A 25,614-nucleotide genomic window follows, 5' to 3' on the forward strand; every position below is an offset into this window, starting at 1 on the left:
ACAGCACTGATTCCCTCTCTCTCTCTGTTTCTCCAGCGTGAAGTCGTGCTTCCAAAACATGGAGATCTGCAAGCGCCGCGTCAACATGTACGACACCGTCAACCAGAGCAAGACGCCCTTCATCACCCACGTGGCCCCCAGCACCTCCACCAACCTCACCATGACCTTCAACAACCAGCTGAACACTGTGCACAGCCAGGTGAGGCCTTTCATGCAACTTTAATTACTTTAGCTGCTTTAGCATAAAACCAAAAAAAGTTGTCAGTGTGAATTATTCATCACATAATATGTGCATGTGTCTACAACGGATAATTACACCCTAACCGAAACCCTCAAGCGACAATACGGACTTGCTTTCAGTCAAAACGCTTTCTTAATCAAATGATCGCGTCTTAAACGCCCAACTGTCAGTCGTTTAACAGCTCAGCAGCCCCGGCAGTCCGTCTCCTCGTTCTATTTTCCTCCGTCCTTCCTGTCTGTCTGCACGTTTCCATGCCGACTCGCCTGCCTTTCTGCGCTTGGTGCATGTATATCTGTCTGCCTGCATTTCTGTCTGTGCCCCAGGTCCTGTGGGATTGTCACAAAGTGCTGATTACACACATGACAAGCCCCACTTCCTGCTTGCCTTGCATTCTGGGGCTTTCAGGCCTTAAGAATCCCTTTACCAGGCTTCCTCCTCCTCCCCCCTTACCCACTCCTGTCCTCCTCAGTCTTCTCCTCTTTCCTCCCCATTTCCCGGGGTTGAGCCCGTGGTGCTTTACCGGCGTCGCTCCCGTACTGTGAATCGAAACTGCTGACTTTTAGCTCACGCCGGAATCACCGAGCATCGCGTTGCAAGGTTTTTACAGATTGTGCTTAGTTACAATCCCCCCCCCCCCCCATCTCTTTAGTAAACAGAGTTCTTTATCACCAACTATATTGAGCCAGCTCACGCTGTGTAGCATGCGACAAAAACCCCATCTTGCTGTGATTTAAATGGATTAACATTCCCTCAGCTTGTCTTTCCCCGCGCCCCGGCTCTCAGGGCATATAGACAGACTTAAGTTAGTGATTTATTCAGCTCCATTCATTTGCAAAGGCTGGAATACATCTTTGGCTTGTATTTTAATTTTTTATTTTTTCTCCCATGCTTGCTTATGATGAATGCCACGGTGCCATATTGATTATGTTCCCTCCCCCGGTGTTCATCGAACACGCTAAAGAGAGCAAATGAAAAATGAAAGCGCCCGTCTCTGTGTTTCCCTCCGCCCCGCGCACGCTTAATGAAAGGGCTAAAATTAGACCGCGTCTCGTGGAGCAAATACTACTTACGAGCCGAGCAAACGGTGTCTCTTAAAAGCGTTTGTTTGTATCTCGGATGTTCCCAGGAAGTATTCCACATGCCTTATTAATGGCCAAAGACATGCTGGCGATTCCTAAGCTTACGTAATTATAGAATTACCGCTGGCTGGGAAATATTACCCCTGTCAGGCTTATTGATTCGACGGCCGGATAGGGAAGCTGTGACACGAAATGTCAACTTTTGCTTGCAGCTCATTATATCGGTTCATTAGGATTCTGCAGCATTTACATTTAAACAGTCTCATAATATGATGTCTCTCCGACTTTAACACTCGTCGGGGTATTAAGTGAAATGTTTATGCTGCTGTCTGGTTTGTTGTCGCTAAATTCTGTTTTTCCGAGACATATAATAAATTCACGTTCAGTATGTGTCACCCAGTTTGCCAGTGAATGCTGCGAATGATCAGAAATGTGAATGTGCTCTGGTGTTGTTCTGCTTGTTGGTGGTAGATAGATATCCCAGGAATTGAAGCATTGATTGCATCTCTCCTCACATTCTTTCCCTCCCTCTAATTAATCAAATCAACAGTCCGCATATTTAAAGGCGCGTTCAAATCAGTCGTCCAATTTCCTTTTTCTTCCATCAGTGATGGATGCCCTGCCATCCACCTTATCTTGATTTCCTGGTTGCTTTGCATGTTTGTGCGTCCATTATTTGTATCTGAATATTCTTATCTTTCTGCTTAATTTGTTGTTGTTTGTTTCACCATGGCAACCCCTCCGAGCACTTCCCTGTTACTCCCATCAATGCCTCCACTCTCATGCTTTTTATTTTGGTCCCATCATTCCTTTAGGCCACCAACCTGGTTCCCTCCTCCACCAACAATGCCACCCTTTCCTTTGCAAGTCCTGATGTCTCCATACTAAACTACCAATCTGCACTCTACCAGCCCTCCGCTGCCTCCATGGCAGCTGTGGCCCAGAGAAGCATGCCCCTGCAGCCGGGGGCTCCTCAGCTCTGTGCCGCCCGGCCCGACCCCTTCCAGCAGGCGCTCATCGTCTGCCCACCTGGCTTCCAAGGTAAGCAGGTCTCACCAGTCAGTTCGCATTAATGTGAATGGATGGAGTGGGATTTGTGGTCATCCGTGCATAAACATGACCCCCCCTGCTCTAGAACAGGCCGTGATATTTGGAACACGACTAAACAGCATTTATCTGGTACCATTCATGCAGCGTGCAGATGTTTTTTGTTTTTTAGTTTTGCAGCTTTAGCCTTGCACCTCACAGGTAGAGTCAATCCTGCCATACAAAGAGTGATTAAATGATAGCTGGACACGGCATTTAATCATTTGAAAGGAAACTGAGTATTTATTTTTTGTGTGTAAGGCTTACTCACCCACCCTGTTTGTCTCCTCTGTGTCTGCGCTGGGAGGCCAGAAGAGCTCTAAGGCATTATTCTGTTTGTTTATGTATTCCTTTTATGAAATGGGTGATAAAAAAATCCATTATTAGAAGCTGCCTTTTCACTATTGCCATGACTACTGTTTGTGTTATTCTAAATACTGTTGCTATATTCAAACACGGCAGAAGGGTTTTGACATCTGTTGAATGCACTGAAATCAGTGCGCATATAAAAGCACACGATCGTGATCTTTTGCTCTTAATTTTTGCAGATATGCATGATGTGTTTTTTCCATCAGCGACAACGTTGTTGACATCCTCCATACATGTGCTTTCCTTGTGCACAGGGCTGCAGGCATCCCCTTCCAAGCACACCAGTTACTCTGTGCGGATGGAGAACGCTGTTCCCATAGTGACGCAGGCCCCCGGTGCCCAGCCGCTGCAGATCCAACCTGGCCTGCTTACACAGGTAGAGTATCACCGAGGAGGAGCTAATAAAGAGTTGTTTTTTTTGGGGCTCTGAAGAATAACAGTGCCTGTCAGACTTAGAGCTGCTCACATTCAAACAAAGCTCTCTGCATCCCGTTTTTCCCATAAGCCTTCACTAAGAATAGTATCTATCGATGGAGGCTGGAAATCACTCAATGTTCGTGACCCTGCCCCTGCTGGCAGCTGTTTTTTTTTTTTTCATGAGCGCATTCAGGCCAAGCTCTCCTGTGCATTGCTCCCTGCCTCTCGCTCTCTCTCTCTCTCTCTCTCTCTCTCTCTCTCACCCTCCCTCTCCCTCTCTCCCCCTCGCTCACTCGCTCTCTCTGCTGTCCCGCTCTCCTGGAGGCTGAGGCTGCCACGGTCTGATGCACACAAAGGCAGGAGACTTTCACACAGAGAAGGCCTTCACTGGAGCCGGCACAGTGGGGCCGGAGCTTTAGCTGCTAATATACAGTTGTTGCGAGTAACAGAGAGTGACTGTGCATCACACACACACACACACACACACACACATTCACACACTGCAGACCACTTCCATCACCACATCACCTCTTTCCCTATGGAAATTTCCATGCAGGCTTTAAATATCCCTGTGAATCCAGGGAGTTTGAAGCACTCCCTTATCTCCAGTTAATCATGCAGTAGTCAGGCAGACAGGCAGCAAAGCTCTGTGTGTGTGTGTTTGTGTGTGTCTGTGTGTGTGTGTGTGTGTGCACGCCTGTGTTTCTATGGTAGGTTAATCTGTCAGATACCAAATGGTGATTAGCTCCAGGGCTGCTTCCAAGTCAGGCGCTCCAAATTACAGGCCTCAGAGGATCCTGGGAGGTCAGAGGAAGCTCGGCTGAGACTCCGTATGACCAAAGAATTCACGACGTCACCAGATCCACGGAGAGGACGGATCTGTCGGAGGGAAAATCAACCAAAAACATCTCTGTATCGTTAAGGGACGTGTTGATTGCATGGCCTTTTATATCAGGTGCTCTGCCCGTATTCACCTCTATCTGCACACGATGCTAAACAAAGACAGGCAACAGTTAACGCAGGTTGTTTATATAGGCCAGCGGGATGCACACCTAATAACCGGGTGTGTGGCACATTCTCCGTGTTTATTGCTTTACGGTGGGAGGTCTCACAGGCTCCCCCACACCTTCACCCACCACCACGCATCCTTTGCCCACCTCGGACCCATGCGAGTTTCCTGGGTGCGCAGAGGGAGGGGGGGGTCAGAGTGAAGGAAGCTCGAAGCAGTGAAACCAGCAGGACCTTTATCTGGAGCAGGAATGCAGAAAATGTGGAAACAATTGGGGAGTGAGAGCCGGGGCTTTCAAAGCCCCGAGGTGACAAAGGGTTTTCACCCGGGGAGTGTAGGTCGAGGTGGGGAGGCGGCGGGCCGCTGATAGTGATGGTGTACTCTGAGGAGAAAAGAAAACGGCCTCTTAACTGGGTTACCATTTCAGGGCAGACAGGCTGGTTACACAACGCAGACGCCTAGTGAGAGAGGCATGTAGAGTGCCGGGAATGGAGATAGAGGAGGAGGAGGAGGAGGAGTGGGAGATGGATGGATGTATTACAGTCTCTTAATAACATGTTGATAAAAGGCCTTGGATGTGGCCTGAGATGTAAAGAACCATCTCCAGCTCCAGAATGTTACATTAGAGACGTCAGTCATCAGAGCACAGATGCACCACAGGCCGGTTGGTTTGGTCTTTTGCAGCCTGCCTCAGACCCCCCCCCCAAAAAAACAACAACAATTCAACTTCCACCAGCCTGCAGCCAGAATACAGAACGGAACCGCTACTTTGTGTCAGGATATAAAGGGAAAGTGACGGAGCGAAAGCAAATATGTGATTGCAAAGATAAAGGTTAGGATGAAGTTAAAAGAGGACGGTAGGAATAAAGTTTCCGCAGCACATGCACGGATTATCTGCTTTGCATTTTGTTTGGTGCCTCTCTCCCTCTCCTCCCCTCTCTCTCTCTGTCTTTCTCTCCCTCTATTTAAATGTGTGTATGCTGCAGCACATACTGATGCTGTTGTAAATAGATGTGCAAATGGTATTAAAGGAACAATTCATTAGCCCTGACATTAAAGTGCTAATCAATAGAACTGCATTAGACTATTAGGGTTACAAACACACACACACACACACACACACACACACACACACACACACAAACCCACGCATGCATGCACACACACATCTTGGGGCATATAATGCCAGATACGCCTCCTGGTCTGCATCAGAAATACAAAGTAGCCTCTTTCACAGCAGCTTGAATAGGCCGACGCATTTAATTAGAACATAGGTTGACTCAAGTCAAACACGTAATCACACACACACACACACACACACACACACACTCATACGCATGCAGACAATGAAAGGAGCTGCTGTACATCTTTATTAAGTCCCGGTCTTATCTCTTTTTGTCGATGGATGTCTCCTTGAAGCCGGGGGAGTTGGTTTGTGCCCGGTCGCTGGTTCAGACCAGCTGCTGCGCTCTTTGGAAAAAGATACTGTCATTTATCACAACACCCTCAAACTAATCAATGACTTTAATGAGATCCTTTTGTTCTTTCATTCATGAGGTTTTGAATGAAAAGACTCAATCATGGGTAACCTGACAGACTTCATAAAACATTCACAAAAAAAAGAAAAGATGCATAGCGTGGATGTTTTGCTACACGGTAGATGACTGTTTTTCTTCTCTCTCTCTGGCCTTTTCATCTCCTCTTCCCATCTTCGCCCCCTCCTTTGTCCCCCCCTCCCCACCCCACCTCTGTGTTCTCCTATCTCAGCAGGCCTGGCCCAGCGGCACCCAGCAGATCCTGCTGCCTCCAGCCTGGCAGCAGCTCACCCACACCTCAGTCCAGCATGCCACTGTCATCCCCGACTCCATGAGCAGCACACAGCCTCTCGCCAACTGGAGGTGAACAACGCTGCTTTCTTTCTTTCTCCCCCCAAATGCTCCCCCTTTCTTTTTTCTACCCCGCAAAAGGATTTATCTGGACAACTAACAGGCTGATAGGTGTCACTTTAAAGCTTCAGAAACAAAACACTTTACGGAATCATGTTTATGCCGCCGTGTCGGATGAATTGGTTCTAAAGGCCAGCGGTGGGTTTTATGGCTTTTATAGGTCAAAATGTGCTATAGGAAGATGGTGTGGCGTCAGACTGATTGACCGAGGAGCCTGTAGCTCCCTGACAGCTTGTCCTTTATCGTCAATGAATCACGGTCCCCATGTGAACACCGGTGCTCTTATAAGAGCGGCTTCACCTCGGGGAGATGGGATATATGTACACGTAGAGACAGCGCGTCTAGAATAGCCTGTCAGCGCGGCGACTCGATAAATGGATGGATAGATGGGAGGACGCAATCTGCAGGGAGATGAGGGACGATACAGGTGTATATGATGTGTGTGCTGGAGGACTGCTGGGGGCTCATGCATGCACGGATTCCTTCCCAGCTGCCCATCACCTCCCCCGTCTCTCCCTCCCTTCCGGTCCGGTGGCAGCCCCGTTGTCCTCGGAGAGACGATTGGGAAAGTGTCGCACTTCCTCTGCAGAGCTATCGCTCCACAGCTGCTGGTGTCAGCTCCTCTGCCCTCCCTCTCTGCTCTCTCGCTCACTCATCCCCTCTCCGCCTTACGTTTGAAAAGTTAGCTGCTGCCACCTGCTGGCTTCCTCGGGAAATGCTTCCTTTTTTCCTCACCAACGTCCTGGCGTATCAACGTATTTTTTTTTTGCTTCTTCACTTGCTGGTTTCCTAATTCCTATCACCACTCTGTGTTGTGTTACAGGAATCCACATCCTCATGGCAGCCATTATAATCCCATCATGCAGCAGCCGGCCTTATTAGCAGGCCACGTCACGCTCCCATCCAACCAGACGCTCAATGTGGGAGTGGCGCACGTTATGAGGCAGCCCCCGACCAATAGCAACTCCTCTTCCAAAAAGAACAAACAGCACCAGATGTCTGCCAGGTACCCCAGACACCACAGATGACTCCAGACTCTTCAGTATCTGTGTTTTGCCCTCTATGTGACCCTTCCCCCCCCTCTTCTCCGTCTTTTCCATAAGGAACATGTCGGCCTACGAGGTGTCGTCCTCTCAGGCGGTGCTGTCCCCGCAGCGCTCCAAGCGGGTGAAGGAGAACACGCCTCCGCGCTGCGCCGTGCTCCAGAACGGCTCGGCCTCCAACTGCGCGCCCCCGCAGGGCTGCGGGGCCGGCGGCTGGGGGGCCAGCGAGGCGGAGCAGGCTTCCAGCACCACCCGCGACCACCAGCACCAGCACCACGTCCCCAGACAGACCATCATTATCCCCGACACGCCCAGCCCGGCGGTCAGCATCATCACCATCAGCAGCGACACGGACGAGGAGGACGACCACAAGCAGAACAAGAGGTCAGTTCAGGGTTTTGCTGATACACGTTTGTGTTTAATTGGAAATGTGTTACCAGTCAAACAAAGCAGGCCGCTTTCTGCCATCTGACTATGCATGTTTCTATGATCACATATTTTGGTTTCGAGCGATATGAAGCGATGACATGTCTCTGTGTTTCTAGTATCGGATGACCGTGCGACTATAAAAGTAATTTGATCTGAAGACATAAAAAATTAATAGGGCCGTCCGAGGCCAGTGGTAATTACTGTGGCAGTGATATTTTGCGACCATTGATCAAATCAATTTTATAACCATACAGTCATCTGACAACAGAAAAGAGAAATGATGTGCCGGAGACATGTGTCCTGTGTGATATGCTGTACTGAAACCAAGCAGTCACACAGTAGGAAGAAGAATCATTTATAAAAAACAACTCCACCCCATACAGTATACATTTAAATAAAGCATGTAGAATCTGATTATAATACAAACATAGATGTTGAACCACTAAGACAGCACATATGATCACTCACTGGAGTAACTTTCCTCTCCGGATCCCTCCAGTTCATCTTCAAAGCAGCGGAAGAACGTCATCAGCTGCGTGACGGTCCACGACTCCCCCGACTCCGACTGCTCCAGCAACAACAGCCCCTACACCGTCGAGTCCAGACCCCCCAACAACAACAGCTACGACACAAAGACCACCATTCTGGACAACTACAACAATGGGAACCCCCGCACCATCATCATTCCCCCTCTCAAAGCCCAGAACAGCGAGATGCCGAACGAGTGCGAGCGCCTGATGCCAGGTAAAGGACCGGCCTCGTACTCATTATGCATTATGTATCAGAGTTATTGCTTCCCAGCTAACTTGCATCCTCTCCTGTGCAGATCTAATGAACCATCAGAACGCAGCGTACAAGTTCAAATCCTCCAACGGAGTGCTGTCTGGCAATAATCACCTCCCAGGGGGCGTGGCCTACCGACAGCAGCGCTCTGGGCCACACCCCCTCCAGCAGCAGCCTCTCAATCTCAGCCAGGTATGGTGACGTGGTGTTAGCAAACTCAACCATAGAGCAGAGATCTTAACCTGGGGTCCGGGACCCCTAGGGGCTCCACAGGGTTACTGCAGGGGGTCCCTGAAATTATTTCATCCCAAGCTTTTTTTTTCTTCCAAAAATGGAAATATGCCGAAAAAATACACCTTAACATGAATACAACCTATAATAAGCAGATATATATCTTCCTGTTTGTTTATTATGCTGTGAATTTGTGATGTGATTTGTGCCAATATAGAATTAAAAAATGAATCTGTCAAGAATGATTATTTTAATGTTAGCATTGTTTATATACAATATTAACATATTATACACGGCACTACAGGCTGTACTACACATTATTATTGGCCTGGTTTAATAAGCCTGTCATAGGGGGTCCTTGGCCTGGAAACGTTGAATACCTCTCTTTTAGAGGAAAAGTATACATAGTTTATAGTAAAGTATATATAGCTTATTTTGGAATATAAGTGTTGTCTGTGTGGGAAATGAAGCTTCCTCTCAAAGCCAGTAAACTTGACATGTGGCCTCCAAACGGAACCAAAAGAGAAAGATTAGCAGGATATTGATCCTCTCATCTTCCTCGCTACAAGAAAGCAAATTACCCAAAATGTCAAGCTATGATGATAATACTAATACATTTGCTAAATGATCCGATTTTTTGTGTTTCGTATTTGAGGCTACAAGGCTTACCATGAACAACATTTTGCAGTATGTTCTCTGAAAAACATAAAACATGACATCATGTCTCCTCCTCCAGGCCCAGCAGCATATGGTAGCCGAGCGAAACGGACATCGGCATCGCCAGCAGGCCTACATCACCCCCACCATCGCCACTCAGGCCCCATACTCCTTCCATCACAACAGCCCCTCCCACACGGGCAACGTCCACCCGCACCTGACCGCCACGCACCTCCCCAGCCAGCCCCACCTCTACACCTACACGGCCCCCGCCGCCCTGGGCTCCACCGGCACCGTGGCCCACCTGGTGGCGTCGCAGGGCTCGGCGCGCCACGCGGTCCAGCACGGGAGCTACCCGCCGAGCATCGTCCACCAGGTCCCGGTCAGCATGGGCCACGGCGTGCTGCCCTCGCCCACCTTGCACCACAGCCAGTACCAGGCCCAGTTCGCCCACCAGGCCTACATCAGCGCTTCGCCCGCCTCCGCCGTCTACACTGGATACCCGCTGAGCCCCACCAAGGTCAACCAGTACCCTTACCTCTAGAGAAGACACTGACTGACACTGGAGAGCCTGACCCAGCGCTGCTGCTGCTGCTGCCCCACCCCCGGACCCTCTCGCCCTGAACCCCCCCATCCTGAACATCCTCTCCTCGACCTCAGACATAAACAGAGACAGAGGAACATGCAATCCTCATGAAACTGTCACGTATAACTTGAAGATATAACGACAGAGAGAAAAAGGAAGAAGAAAAAAAAGCCTCTCGAGAAAGAAGGGGTCGGATTTCAGAGGGGTGCCGTTCAAGATGATTTCTTTTTGTTGTTTTTCTCCTGAAAGGGCCAGTTTTTGGTTTTTATTTGTCTATTCTTCACTTAGCTTTATGAAGAACGTAACGTCTCTTTAGTTTTACAGGGAAGTTTGAAACTTTTGGGAACAGTGGAGGCTTTCTGGTTTGTTTTCTTTTTATTTGCCCCTCTTACACGTGGGAGGTGACTGTTGAACAGGGGTTACTGACTGGAAGTTGGGAATCCCAAGAGATTTTTGGGTGAAGGTGAAATACGGAAACCTGCTGCTCTTCAAAGAAAAAAAAAAAATATTGATGGCCTTGAACTGTCTTAATATTTCCAAATCATCCACGGTGTGGGGAGAAAAGAGAGGCCCCCCCCTCATCCCACCCCACCCCACCTTCTCCAGCCGAGGAGGCTTCTGGAAATATAACCAACAGAAGACAAACACACTTTTTAGTGTATTTATAGATATTTTTTGTTTTTTCTCTTTACGTTTCACCTTTAAGACTTCAGTTTTAGCTAGGTGTCTTAGCTGGGCCCCGTTCTTAGAATGTAGCAGTCTGCACCTGTTTCGTTTTAAGAAGAAACCCTTTTTTTCTGAAAACCAATAGATCTGTTTCTTCTTTTTTTCAATGTGATTGCACAAAGTGGTTATAATAACATAGGCATGTACAACGTGATTGTCTGTGTGTGCTACTGTCAGCCATGCGTGTGTAGTCCACCTCCTCTTTTCAGTCTTTTAGGTTTTTGACCGTTGTTCCCTCGTAGTGCCTTACAGATATAACGACACAGTTTACTTGGCTTGGATCCTGAAAAGCCTACAAGAGACTATAGCGATGCGTAGAGAGTTTCCTCTGGTTTGACATCCTAGTCGTGGGGGGAGTTGTAGCTCTCTTCCAGGTGTAGGCTCGGCCCTCGCTGTTCCTCGTCCTTTAATGGCCGCGGACTAAATTACTAAAGCTATTTTATTACGCGTGCATGATCATAACTTGCCTGGGGGTACTTAACCAAAGTCGTAGATAAAATTCTTGTTCCGGATATTAATGTAAATATGAAAAATGTTCAGTATAGCTGTAGCTGTAACCTCTTATCACCGTGGCAACCTAAAAACGTGGCTTTAGTTTGGAATATATGTGTTTTTTAATCACACAAGGGAATTTGTGCGTTGTGATGACATCACGGGAGGTATCAGCTCAGTTTTCATGTACAGGGGTGTGAGTTACAGTACGAGGTTTGAGACACAGTAGAGGGTTTTTTTAATTCAAGGTTTAAAGCTAGTCTGAGAGAAGGGCCTGACAGGAAGTTATTGTTGCCATGAGGATGGGTGTGTGAGGCTGCAGGGAAGAGGCAGAGTACCGAGGGATGAGAGAGAGATAACTGTAGGCACGAGTGAGAGGGGGGGGCAGTTTGAAGGCAGTTTAGGGAGGGAGCGTGGAGGGAGGGGTGGATCTTTATCTTAAATGGGACTAAAATGGTAGCAAGTTGGCACTGAGCAGGTTGATAGTAACACTGAGCCCGAGGTGGTTGGTAGGAGCCGACCTGAACGCACACTTAGAATTCAGATTTTTTTTTTGTGTGTGTGTGATTTGTTGCTGTTTTTTGTTATAATTAGATAATTGGAAGTTAGTTGTTTTGAGTTTTTTTTGGGGGGGGTTAGCTTCTGCGAGAAAAGGGAACAGAAGGGAAATGCGTACACCTGGAAGGGCACCTTTGTGGATGATTGTTCGCCACTGTCCATTTGTCTTCGAACCGGGTACACAACAGACATCACCACAGACATCACCACGGACATCACCACGCCGACGGGATACCTGAACACTTAGAGAACCAATAGGGCTGTCGCTTTGTGTGTTTGCTGCTTCATTTCACATTCTTCTTCTTCTTCTTCTTCTTCTTCTTCTTCTTCTTCTTCTTCATACAAATAATCTCTTGTTCATTTGTCCTCTTGAAAACGTAGCCACATCTGTAACCGCTGGTTTGTTCTAGTGAAAGCCCCCCCCCCCTCTCTCTCTCCTTCATGGTATGCCATAGTACTTGCGTTTGAAGTGATTTTTTTTTTTTTAACTTATCATTATCTTGGACTCTTTATTTTTTTGACATGGCTGTAGTACATGTTGTGTTTTTTTTTATTTTTTAGAGATTGTTGCAATAATTCTCGTGGATGTTTTCTCAGAGTATGTGTGTGTTTTTATGACGTGTCAGGCTCATTTCTACTTTGTAACCCGGAGGTTGGTGTACAGTGATGTGTAGTATCGGGTGGAGGTGGGTGCAGCCCCTGATTTGCTGAGTGAAAGTACGCGTTGAGTCGATGATAATCCAACGGGGGCCCTTTCATAGATGGACGCTTTGACTCGAGGGCGCCACAGCCACATTTCAAACACAACAATCTTTGGAAAGAAAAATAAACGTGATGGGCCCCAGAGTGGTTTGTCATCCTGGTGGTACTCCCCCCCTCATCCTCACCCTAACCCCCCAAATCTCCATCCCTGTCAGCTCCAGCATGCAAGCCTAGGGTCCGGGTATTAAAGATGTGATTACATAGTACGTTGCTGGTTACATCATTCTACTCTTGTTCTGTTGTTGTCTTTTATTTTATGTTATCTACTTAATTTCCTCTAGGTCTCACACACACACACACACACTCGCACACACACACACAAACACACACACACACACACACACACACACACACATAAGGGAGATGATTTTTTCCATATAAATCTTTTCGCTCCTCTGTTATGAGACAGACTACTGAAACATTCCACTGTTTGAGGGAATCCGGCGTTACCCATGATGCACTGCTGTCCTGTCCCCTTCCATTTCAGCACGGGGACAGCATTGTCTCACCTTTTTTTTTGTTTTGTTTTCACTCCTCCCACCAAAGAATCCAACAGACCGGTCCGTGTACAGCACAGCACCGCGTGGCGGGAGCAAACCTCCGCAGCGCGACAGGCAATAACTTCTGGGACATGTTGTTTCACCCCCCCCCAGTACACAAGGAGGATTTAACGTATTTATTTACACATTAATTTGTTTAGACGTTCAACTATGAGAAGAGCTGCAGTCTGTTTTAAAGCTTTTGTTTTTAACTTTCCTGATCAATAATTATCAACCCTCTCTCCAAATTGTTACGCCAGTTGTTGTTTTTTTCTCCTGTTTGTTTTGTTGTTGTTGTTTTTTTTACGTTGTTGATGTCGTAGCTTTATTTGTGTTGTATAAAAATGAATTTGTAAACTTTAAAAACTAAAAAAAACGTTTGTTTTACATTAGCGTGCCATGGAATAGAATGACCTGTAAAAAAAAAAAAAATGAATTAATCAAAAATGTACCATCTATACCTTTAAGACCGTGGTCACCCGCACAAAATGAATGTAATGTGTGACCCGCGACATCTGAAATGGCTTTAGATCTTTTCTCAGTGGGTGACCGTTCATTTGATTTCTACACCGTTTGTGGCCATGCATGATGCAATAATTCCACACCTGATCTCCGGCGAAAATCCCACACGAGAGAAATAATGTAAAAAAACAAAAAAATTACCACTATATATACCCTCATGATTAGGGGAAACATCAAACAATCGCTATTTTTCTCAAATGGAACATCCAATTAAGGGAAGCCCTGTACGCGCAACATTGTGGAAGATGACTTGATGTGTATGATACCTTTTTGTCTATTACTCTGTTTCACATAACCAATGTTTTGTGTTTTCTAAAAAATAAGGGGGAATCAGAAACGTGAGCATTAACGTAGATCGAGTGACCTTACAATTACCAAAATGTGCTTCAGTAGAGTGTAAACGAAATGTTTTGTGTCGTTGAGGTTAGCACAGCCTTTTCCCACGCTAGCGACTTTACTAGTTAGAGTACTGCCTTCCAAATAACCAACAATACCTCCAAAGTTTTAGAATTTGAATTAGAGGAAACTAAATACGGCAGTGTCTCGTTCTCTATGAAGCCTGGCATCGTCCTCTCCTTATTCTCTACGCTGAGACATTCCTGAGAGTGTGATTAGTCTTCACACCGACTCCTCTAAAGGTGACTTGAACCCAGCAAGAAGTGAAACAGACGACCCTCGTTCAACCATTTTGGCAAAGTCGTGGCTGCCTCCCCCAACATGCAGGAGTTAGGAAGTTGTTCATAATCCAGCCACACGAGCATTCTTAAAGCCCTTTCGGATGAGAGTGTATGTTTTGATTTCTTTCTCTTTTTTTTATTACTTTCTGTTGAGGAGATCTTCTCCTTTTGCTGGCTATTCCTTGGGGGAATTCAGGGTGAGGTGGTCAAGGTTTGATGCCGTCGCCGATTGAGGGTGTCGGGCGATTACGATGAATGAATTTTAAGAACCAAAACCGATTCAAAATATTGAATTGATTGATATTGATTGTTTTCCTACTACCCTCCCTTTATTCTGTTTTGTGTCTACCACCTTAAATCTCCCAAATTGCTGCGTTGTAACATCTTTGATCCCACTTTTTAAGTAGATGGATACTTTCGGAGAGGTTTCTAGCCAAAGAGAGTTATTTTTGTGGTGTCAATGATTGGAATCTAGACGTGGTAGACCAAAGCTACATTCAAAAGCCAGATTTGCCTGTTTACACTACAAAAATATGCATCTAAAGCTAGAGGTCATATCAGAGTCCCCTTTTTGGTACATTCGCAAAATTGTAAATTTAGTGTAGCTCAAATTCTGCACAACAATACTCATGATTCATCAGTTTATTTGCATTTTCTAAAGACCTAAGAGCGCATCAAACCCTGACCCCCTTGTATGTCCATTGCTGTATGGTTTCTCAATTGTGTAAAATCTCAGTCCTTTGTCGATGAAGCTTACGTGTGCTGCAGTATTTCCTAGTATACTTCTCTGTTAATTGTCTTTTTCTTATTTACTTTTGTTTATTGGGATGTGATGTCTCATTATTTCAATCTGTTGATCCGTAGCGTTCTATGTATACCCCGTTCCTTAGCCTAATATTATTAAGTATGTTATGAGAATGGATATTTTACTGGCTTTATAGAATGTTTAAATAAATATAATAATGACAATAAGAAGAAGGATTAATTAAACCTCCTAACAAGTTGAGAACTTGCTACTAAGCGCTTGTGTTACCATTATGATGTTGTGTGCTTCTCTTAATCATTTTCGTTGTAGAAAAATGGAGTGAATTTATATTAGGCTTCGAAAAAAACTAATGATAGCATTGTAAATTTTACAGGAGGATTTTAACAGACAAACGGCTTCGTCAAATAGAAGAATATAGTTATTTTAATTGTCCTCTTTACTAACTGTAGGGTGAGAAGGGGCTCGCGTTGTGGTGAACTATGTTATAGCTTGTTATTCACTGTTACTTTTGATCATTTTTTCGGTCTCCGAGGTGAATCGAGTTATTAATGAGAATTTGTATGCTCACATATGCATATTGTATATGTGTAGAAATGTAATCACACTTTGTCTTGGATTTACATTAAACTGTTAAGTCACGGCACCAATCTCCTGTTTTCTACTGATGTGTGTGTGTTCGAGTGTGTGTGTGTGTGTGTGTGTGTGTGTGTGTGCGTGTGTTTATATGTGTGTGTGTTAATGCTTGAGGTTTGTATGGAGTGCCTGAATGACAATTGCAATACATCAGAAAGAAAAGGAAAGTATAAAATAATGCAAAACATACTACACACTATTGCGCTATTTTTACTATCATTTATTTAAAACATTTAAAGGCCATGAACACAGGTGTGCCCTAAGTGTGGTGTGACACTGAATGCATTAGTGGAATAGTAGTAAAAAAGAAATTAACAATAATAGAATGTCAAATACCACTATATAGAAAATACTAATACAAAATAACCAAGAAAAGTCCAAAAGTCATGCATCAAATTTGTACCAAGTATCAAAGGCACTCATCATGATACGGACACATGGCCATTGTAAACATTATATATTATGTTATAGGATTATGGATACTTTTGCAATTATATAGGTGGTCGATGTATTTTTATTTAGTTTGTATATTGGGTAGTTAAAATACGCATAAACTCATCATAATGTATGTTTTTTTATGTAAAATCTTAATCAGGAAAGTATATAGTGAATATAGTGGGGTATAAAGAACAAAGCAATATTGGTCTCTGGAATGGAGGAGGAGTGGTAACCCGATAATACTCAAGTGGAAGTAAAAGTACCTCAAAAATGTACCTGCATACAGTGGTTAAGTAATGGTACTTAGTAACATCCCGCCACAGGCTGAATCCCTGACAGTAAAATGTTCAGACTGAAACAAAGAAACTCATAGCATCAGCAACATGAGTCACAGGCCTCCTATTCAAATCCCACCACTAGGTGGCGCCAAAATGTTGACGTCTATTAAAATGGCAATGACGTGATGAGTTTATGCTGGTCATCTCCATTTATTTTCAACTGCAAAAAGCTCGCTAATGTTTATGCAACAGCATAGCCTCTTTGAGAGAGACGAAGTATGCATTATTATCGTCTTGTCAGGAAATTAAATTGGTTTATACATGTTGATGGAATTGTAAATTAACAGGCGAGCTGCACAAAAAGAAAAAGAATCCTCGCAGAAGAATATACGCTGTGTCACTTTGATAACGTGGATGATGCTTCTCCTTCACCAGGACTAGAGTGAACTACATTCTCAGCCAATAAAAAGGGCTGGCCGATAAACCCATTCATGGATATATACCTCGTTAAACGCACCGTCGCATGAGGCAACGTTGCCGTGGAAGCCGCAGACGCCAGTCGAGATGGACCAACCTAATTTTTAAAACCCCTCTTTGACGGAAGCGCGCCGCAGCCAATGAGAGACGGGCTCGGCGAATTAGCGACTAATCAGATCGGCTAGGGGGCGGGGCTAACCCAATCCTCAGGACGGCGAGAAGGTAACTGTTAACCAGAAAGAGTGTCAGTCAGATGAAAGCCCGCTACGAGCTCGCGCACTGAAACGTTAGCGCTGAAACGATTTAAACCGCGGACAGGTGGTTTAATGTACGCTAAAGACGGAGCCTCAGACGGCATTTTGTTTTATTTCACCCCAGGATATTTATCGTACCCCGGACAAAGGAATTGATAGAGTTGGAGCTTTTCTGTGTGGTAAGTCTGAATGCGCAGCTATGGGTAGGCTGACAGGAATGGCTGGGGGGAAAGGAGGAAAAACAATCCTGTTATCTCTGCACTCACAGCTAGCTTTTTTGGGGGGTAATGTGACTACAGCGTGTTAGCTTACCCGTTTGTAGCATTTTTTTTTACACTCAAATAAGCGCGTTTAGCCTCCTTTTGTCCCGCTTAGCCTCACGAAGAGACACATGACCGCTAAACTTGCGAGTAACGAGACGGGATGTAGGACAAGAGACCGCACTAGTGTGTGTCATGATGAGACCGAGAAAGCTAGCCACGCAGCCGGGCGATGAGGTCTGTCTGGTCCGGTCTGTGTCGAGTCAGTTGGGTTGTTTAGTTTATCTCATGTGGATGGATGATTCCGCATTAACGTGACCTCATACTGACCTGTTTGACCGTTACATGGAATGGATCGGGTTTCTTTCACAATGTATAAACAAGACCACACGTGTTGTTGTAGTGATGTTCTACTTCTAGTAGTATATTCTCAAAAACCAATGTAATTCATTGGTTATGAAAGGCCCAGTGCATTTGATTAAACACATTGTAAGGGTAATGACCTAGAACAAACAAGAAATGGCTGATTTTCCTCTGAAAATTCAATTCCTGAAGAGTCATCCAACTGTCTGTCCTTGTTATTACAGGTTTTTAACAGGCATTAGTGTGTGCTCGTGTGCACTTTAGTGGTCAAGTCCTGTTAATGGCTGATTAATGAAGTGATGCTAAAGCAGTGAGAGGAAAATGAGGGGTTGATTTGCTTTGAGTGTCACACGGTTGCTCTTTTTTGTGTTTTTCCAACAGGCATTCTTCATCGCAGAGCACATGTTATGGATGGAGGGGCCTTAAACTGAAGGAGACCAAACCAGGCAGCCCCCTGAATCTTGATTTTTCTTCTTTGGGGACGGATCGTCTCTTCTTAACTGGATGAAATGCCTTGACCGTGCACCCACCGTACCATGGCAGGTTTTGTCTCCTCTGTGGGTTTGGTGGTGATGCTCGAGGCTCTTGTGCATGCCCGTGGCCAGCATGCAGCGTTTCTGGGGATGACGGTGTTGGTTGCAATGATCACAGCTGACTCACCTGTTGCAGGTAAGAGAACGCCTGTCGCTGACTCGCATCAACACGATCCACTCATTTGTACACTTGTGTTACATCATTGATGTCCTGTACAACGTTCAGTTAGCTTAAGAGTAAGTTGCACTTTTAAGGTGATAAATGGAAATCAAAATAACTATAGATAATGTAAATTCATGTTTCTTATTTTTCTATATGAGGCGACAAATGTTAAAAATAGTGACTATGATATTAGTGGAACAGTAAAGTCCACATATAACCCAGCATTTTATGGTGTATATCACTTTCTGACTAGGATCCATCCAACTAAGGCTGAATAAAGATCTTTGTCTTGGTGGATTAGTTTCTGGTTTCTCTCGTCCTGAGGATTGGGTTTGGTAGACATCAGAAGCTTACGCAGGGCAACAGCAAATTACATCCAAATTTTAACCCATAGTCCTATAACCTTTATGTACTTATGGTAGGTTTGCTGAGCATGAAAGTTTATTTTCAGCAATACTTCACCGGGTTACACACAGTCACATCTAGGAGTTGCTTAGTACAGCCGGGGTCTTGTTTGTGGACCACTGAGCAGCTGCACTGGAGTAGTTGGGTTTATTATGTGCCTTGCTCAAGGCCAACATAACCAGCAACCAGCCAGTCGTATGCTCGCTGTCTTGACCTTCAGACGCTGCTACCAACTTTTCTACGTAAAGCTCATCTTCTGCTTACTAGGAACAAATTACAACATAATGAGTTTTGCCTTTTAGTTTGGTAGTGCATGTTTAAAATGGTAATGTCTATGTCAAGTCATTTACCTCAGCATGAACTTACTAATGTCTTGATTTTCATATGAGCAAAGTCAGGGCAGCTGCGTGATCTTGGATAGTTGATATTCATTATAAGACATTCTCGTGTTTGATTCTGGATTTTCAAAAGAGGTGAAGTGGCTCTGCTGCCCCTACACAGACTGAAGAGTTAAACCTCTTTCCAGTAATTAGGGAAAGAGAAAGGGTCTAAATCCTTCCACTTGATGTGTGTTTTCCCCAGGCTTACTTTTATAGATAGTGACATGATCCACACACCCCTCCCCCTGCACATTGCCCAGTATAGAGAATGTGTTTTAAGAGCAACCAAAATATAATTATATTACATGATGCCAGGGAGACAGCCTTGTGTAGGAAATCAGGAATTAGTAATTCATAAGCTCTTAGGATGAACACCTTCATACAAAGCTTTTTTTTAATTTAATTATCAATAATGAAGGCTACTAACTATCAGTTCAGCGCTAATGCATTTGTGAAGCCATACTGTAAACAACTAATAAAAGATTGTGGGTATGGGAAGCTTTGATAATTTTATATCAAGTATATTGCTTCCTGTTTGATGGAAGCAGCTGTGTTTGCTAACTGGTTTGCATTTAGTCCTCCTGTGGAGATGCTACTACGAAAGTGTTTTAATTTTCATACAATGCATTTATCGGGGTTGTTGTCACATCTCATCTGGGAACATACCTTCCACTATGCTGAATGCAACACTTTTAGTGTAGTGTAATGTCGTGCAGGTATGCACAAATATACAGTACATTTAGACGAGTAATACATTATGAATAAGGTATCATAATCCTTTACTAGTATGTTGGCCCGTACTCTTTAGAATAACTGGAATTTACACTTAACTTCTACACCACACTGTTGATTTTTACAAGCCAAGTAAGCTGTCTAACACCAATTTTCACAGCTTTTCCAAAACATCCTTAAGCGTAAACAGAATGTTTTCCCAGAGTACTTCATTAAATGAAAGCACTAATGTAACAGCCGATTGTTTGATAGATTTTTTTTTTATGGCGAATGCTTCTTTTGTCTAAAAAGTGTTGGAAACAAGAGGATGAGCACATAAAGCCATGTGTTGTCATTAGTTGATCGTGAAAACTGCTTCAGCTACAGATTCTCTGCTGTTGTTGGTCCTTGGCGTTGAAACAATCGGGTAGAATCATCACAGCTCTGGTTTTAATTTCACTCTCACAGGGAAATATCTTATTAGTTATGGTACACTTCTTCATCACCTTAACCAATTTCTACATGGTTCGCTCCCTTCGTGAATTCATGCACAGAATGACAAGTGTGTTCCTGTGGTCTAACTCAGTAGTAAAATCACCAGTCAAATGCCTTAACTTTTACAGACTCCTTCTAAAGCACACTTTATAGTTTCAAGGTTAAAAAGCTGACCTACATATAATTATTCCTCCAGATCCGACATCGTTCCATAATTTCCCTCTTTCTTACTTCCCAGCATCTCTTGGTCTTTCTGATCATCTGCTCAATTTCTGTGGAAGAAATAGTTCCACATCTGTACCCTAGATCTAAATGAAAGATCTCCATACTAGGCTATAATTAGAAACTTTATATGTGATACCATAACGAGCCCTTGCAATTTCGCTTCAATCATCTCTCTTTCTCTCTCTGCACTGCAGTGGCTGGCAAGTTCAACACAGCTAGCTGCAGGCCAGCAAAGGGCTGGCTAATCACCAGTGCGGTCCGTTGCCATGTGAAATGTGATCCGTGTTGGATGACAATATGGCCATTCATTATTCATTAGAGCTGGGAGCCAGTTGCAGATCAATGGGCAGAAGAACCTATCAAAAGTCAAACATTTGGTACTTTTGCTCTCACCAGACCTGCAGCTTGACCAGAAAGATATTTTGGAAAGCAGCTCGGTGGCCGACGCCACCTTTCTACTCGCTGGCATCCAGCATTATTTGGCTGTGTGAAGAGAAATAGAAGGTGGTCTGCCAATCAAGGGTCAATCATAGTAGACCTTTAGTATTTATATTTCCATGTGATATTCAGTGTCCGTAATTATCTTTTCTAATAGTTAGACGTCCAGTCATCGGCTATTACCTGCCCTACTGGTAGGTTATGATATGAAGGTACCGTGAGGGGGGCGGGAGGGGGAGATTTACATCTGTTAGTGATTATGTGTACCCTTTTTTGGGTTTTACCAAGACGATTTTCCACTGCAGTACCAGCATCCGACAAGTGTCCAAACATAGCATGAAAATAGAACAACAATATCATTGATTCAAGGACTGAAGTCACGTGAAGTCATGATTTGTTAACTGTGATGTTTGGATTTCTTTCATTAACTTGCATGCTTTGGGATGCTTGTGCTTAGATGTTATTTATTTTATTGTTTTAAATTGATTTTGCTTTGACATTTAAAAAATACAGCTAGCATGACCTTTTCTTTGGTTCCATTATTTTTTAGCTTATAAACTACATTTTTGTTTAGGTTTTACGGAAGTAATCAGAACTACAGTAAGCCTTGTAACCATGATAAACTAATTTAGTACTATTTAGGCCTCTAGCGTGCGTCTGCAGCTGTAAATCTCAGAAGTCCTCTATCTCTCAGACTGATCTAATTAGAAAACAGTTTTCTTGGCAAAAGTTGTTAGTACACAACTGTATTTATTCTGGTTCTTCTGAATGTGCAAACAGTTTCTTGCACTAATGGCCTGTCGGAGCAACATTGAGGCCATATTGTGCTGAGCCCAAATCACTGTGCTCTGATGAACTGCTGCTGATTATTTATATATTTGTGGGAGCAGATGGTGCGGTTCAGCCCGGCCTCTTTTGAGTTACTCCAGGCTAAATCATTTTGGTTTGGACCTTTCAACATCACAGCAACTACTTAGAACCGAACAGCAAGTATTTTGCACAGATATATCCCGTTTCTTCTCACATATATAAGAGAGCTTAACCTAACCCTGTAAAAAGCGATTGTTCTCCCAGGACCTTAAGCCAGAGAGTGGCCTATGTGGGGAGGATTGAGGAAAAGTAGAGGAGGGTGCTGAGTGACACAGTCCTCTGGGCCTCTCTGGTTACAAGTCCTTGCCTTCCTGTCTTTGAAAGAAAATCAGGACTGCAGAAAGTGAAGGAGTGTACCCAAATTGTGCATGTATTCTTTCTAGTAGTGCTGGGCTTTTCTGAAGGAATGACTCATTGGCATTGCGTCATCAAAATCCACTATCGGAAATTGGTCATATCATAAAAGCCATGGATTCTGGGGAGAATCCATGGCTTTGGTAGAGTTTATGTGTCTACTCTGCGTTGGAACTTTTATGAACTTAAGTCCTTAAATCTGTTAAATACAGTAGCCCAGCATACTAGATGGAGACTCACTGGAAACTATTAGGAAAGTAAGCTTCTCTTAAAGCAAACTCGGATTCTCTAATCCATTCTTCCTACGTTACCGCTCTTCCTCTTCCCCAGTTGTACTCCTCCCCTCATCCTGCTCCCCCTCTTTTTGCTCTCCCCTTTCTCTTATCTTAAGAAGTATTCCCTCAGCAAAACAAAACAAGGGTCACATGAATATTTGATGAAATGCAGGCATGACCTCAGTCAGTTCTCCATTCTCATGCTCATTTTCTGCAAATCCGACTGCTTAATTATTTTAAGGTAGATGCAGGCAACTTCTCCAACTATAAAACTTTAAGTTTTATCTCTATTGGCCTGTTTGATCAGGTTCAAGATTTGGATTGTCATTCAAATTTTGATTATATTAGATTCTATTTATAACATTTATTTTATTGATTTCAATTTCTATTACCCCTTATGACGTCTCTTGTTTTAGCCTGAGCTTTGGCAGAGACCTTGATCTAATTGAACTCGACTGATAAAAACAATGGAATCTTTCCCATCTTAAAAGCCTCCCCGATAAACCAAATGTCAACACAGCCATATCTTGATTGTTCAACTGCACTCAGCATTCGCAGCTCCTGCCAACTGAAAAGAGCCAGTCACGCAAGGGGCTTAGCTGAAAACAGAACCATGTGTGGGGTTGTAGTTAGCTAGCATTAATACCAAAAGACCCTTTCTTCTCCTTCGTCTTTTTTTTTCAAATTACACAACCATTAAATAACTTTTTTTTTTGCAATAAGGAGTCTGGCAAACATAGGAAATGATATCATTAGAGGGCTCTGTAATTGCTATCTCAGGTTTCCTCGACACACATAGGAATGTATGTGTGCTTGTGTGCGTTATTCTGTGTGGTGGGTGTCTGTGCACCGCACACACACACACAAGTACACGTCTGTGTTTCACAGCTGCTTGGCTCATGCCTGTTCTTTGCCCGCTATAGAGACATTATTCTGATAATTTATTGGCATGTTTTGCCCCAAAAATCAGTATTCAACAATTCAGTCTGACCTCATGTCTCTGTTCATGTTTAATTTGTTTGTACTGAGATACAGCTTGTCTTTTACTTGGAAGCTTGGAAATGTAATCCTCATCCATTCAGCAGGCAACTGACATTAAAGCAGATGGAGACAGACACACATTTGTTGTCCTTTCCAAGTTCTGCCAATGCTGCTAATTGTTTTGTCTGTCGACTGTCGCGTGCCCAAATATTTCACTGTGTTAAAGGACACCGATTCAGTGTAGGTTAAAGCTGTGGTTCTTTTTCTGCGTGGTCTGGTTGAGCAAAGGAGACCAGGGGAAGGTATTTTCTATGATTCAATGCCAGACGTCAGCAAAATGCTGTCTGCAGACAGGCATTATCATTTTTGTTCAGCCTTGGGATCAGAACAGTAGACATGAGAGGACAGCAAAGCCAAAATCACATTTCATCTTACTTAGAGGATTTACGTCTGTTTGTATTCATTGTTGCAGGCTTTATTCAAGTCGCCCTTTTTTGTGATCAAAGATTTGTTGAGATGTAGGATATGCAACAAAAATTACATTATTCAAGTTGCAAATGTCTCAATTCTGGGAACATAATTCTTAACTGCATAAAACTTGAATACATTAACATTCAAACATCGTAACATTGCACATCTGTTCTGTGCAAGTAAAATTAAGCTTCTGTCATGTGGAGTGTAACCCATACAGGTTAGCGGAGCAATGTGATGATCTAATATATCTCATAAGATTAATTGAATATCCATTCCTGGGTGAATGGCTTAGTGCTATTTCAGAGCAGTCTGAAGTCGTGTCTGCCTTCAAACACAGTCTCTCTACTGTTGGGTCTACCCAGTTCTATTCCTTTTTATTTTATGGTTGGGATTTTGTAGACATTGTAAACATCAGATCAGCCAACAGCAGTACATAATCCCTCTGGTCAGAATCCTTTTTACATGATTGCTGGCATTGATCCAAGCCTGCAGCCAGAACAAACCAAACAAGCCACAAGATGGTCATTATTTCTGAGTCATCGTTGCTTAAATATGGAAACAATGGGTTTTCACTGAATTGCTGCTACGGAAATGTAGCCTATTAATATGTTCGCAGCAAAAAGATACTATACACCAACTTGTAGCGAACAGTAAAAGTAAAAACGATACCCTTTCAATACTTCCACTCACTTGCCACATATGATTTTGATTAATAGTAATACCACAATAAAGTAACTACCTGTGTTTATGCCACATAAAGAAGAAGGCCCAGGGTAAAAAGACTAGATGTAGGATTCGTTAACATGTCAATTTGGTCAAATGCAAATTTAGTTCAGTGCATGAACAAGGCAGCTATTCATTAGACCAAGTCGAGGCTGAAAGACGCATCAAGGCCTGATGAATGGAAACGGAATCTCATTAGCCTGAGATTTTTCATGTAATGAATAAATGAAAACTGCATTAATTCTACAGTGTTGTCAGAGTAATGAGACTATGCCATATTCTTTTCATCCATGTCTTTTATGAGGAGATGACACAGGGTATTGTAACTTTTTTTGTGAGGACTTTGTTAGGATTCACTTTTTAAGCTGGTTAGTCTGTAGAAACTGCACATACAGTTTTTTATTGTTTTTTCACATTAAATGGCTGCTAATACCTAACCCTTCCACCTGTTACTGTAATGAGTTTGTATTGGCAGATGAATGAGGATCTATAGAGGTGAAGATGATTCACGTATTCCAGAAAAAGAAAAGGTGACCCACAGGGAGAGTGGGCTGAGCTGAGCATTTGACATTTTTGTTCATGTGACATGATAAGGTGATCTCTGCAGGGGTCTCATTGCTTACTCACACAGACGGGCCCAACAATGAGCAGCCAGCCGAGTGTGACACACTTGTGTTTCGGGGGACAGGTGGCAGCGCTGCTCGCTGTAATATCAGCCTCCTTTCAGGCCGGTCTCACTTGCTCTGTTCCTGGCTGCTGTCTGTCGAGCTGAGCTTTGGCTGTCATTACCTCAGATTAGCCTCCAAGTAGTAAGACCATGCCTGCTTAATTATTGAGAAGAACCCGCCAGGTCTTTCTACACTCATAATTCAGAGTTGGCTTAACACCGTTTAGGATGGTATTTTTATAGCTTTTTGTTTTTATTTTTCATGAAAATATTATCATAACTATATTTTTACCTATTGG

The 25,614-nt window shown here is 43.9% G+C and overlaps 2 protein-coding genes across 6 annotated transcripts in view; both read left to right on the plus strand.

The window, feature by feature from the left end:
• Window positions 1-15,564, plus strand: part of hipk2 (homeodomain interacting protein kinase 2) — a 65,937-nt gene extending 50,373 nt beyond the window's left edge. The window contains exons 7-15 of one of the 3 annotated variants that reach the window (XM_084016644.1): window positions 37-199; window positions 2,232-2,361; window positions 3,030-3,151; window positions 5,969-6,099; window positions 6,971-7,153; window positions 7,251-7,574; window positions 8,119-8,363; window positions 8,446-8,594; window positions 9,370-15,564. In XM_084016644.1, the coding sequence (XP_083872770.1) occupies window positions 37-199; window positions 2,232-2,361; window positions 3,030-3,151; window positions 5,969-6,099; window positions 6,971-7,153; window positions 7,251-7,574; window positions 8,119-8,363; window positions 8,446-8,594; window positions 9,370-9,834 (1,912 nt within the window). In that variant the 3' untranslated portion in view covers window positions 9,835-15,564. Of the gene's footprint in view, window positions 1-36; window positions 200-2,135; window positions 2,362-3,029; window positions 3,152-5,968; window positions 6,100-6,970; window positions 7,154-7,250; window positions 7,575-8,118; window positions 8,364-8,445; window positions 8,595-9,369 lie in introns of all 3 variants that reach the window. The other 2 variants (XM_084016643.1, XM_084016642.1) reach the window with 2 other exon arrangements.
• A 1,454-nt stretch (window positions 15,565-17,018) lies between these two features.
• LOC311019000 (UPF0606 protein KIAA1549) overlaps window positions 17,019-25,614 on the plus strand; it is a 37,033-nt gene continuing 28,437 nt past the window's right edge. For 2 of the 3 annotated variants that reach the window (XM_084018145.1, XM_084018146.1), the window contains exons 1-2: window positions 17,020-17,177; window positions 18,003-18,290. In XM_084018145.1, coding sequence (XP_083874271.1) covers window positions 18,158-18,290 — 133 coding nt within the window. In that variant the 5' untranslated portion in view covers window positions 17,020-17,177; window positions 18,003-18,157. Of the gene's footprint in view, window positions 17,178-18,002; window positions 18,291-25,614 lie in introns of all 3 variants that reach the window. The other variant, XM_084018147.1, reaches the window with a different exon arrangement.

This window comes from Eutrigla gurnardus (genome assembly GCF_963514095.1).
Source record: "Eutrigla gurnardus genome assembly, chromosome: 9".
NCBI classification, from domain to species: domain Eukaryota; kingdom Metazoa; phylum Chordata; class Actinopteri; order Perciformes; family Triglidae; genus Eutrigla; species Eutrigla gurnardus.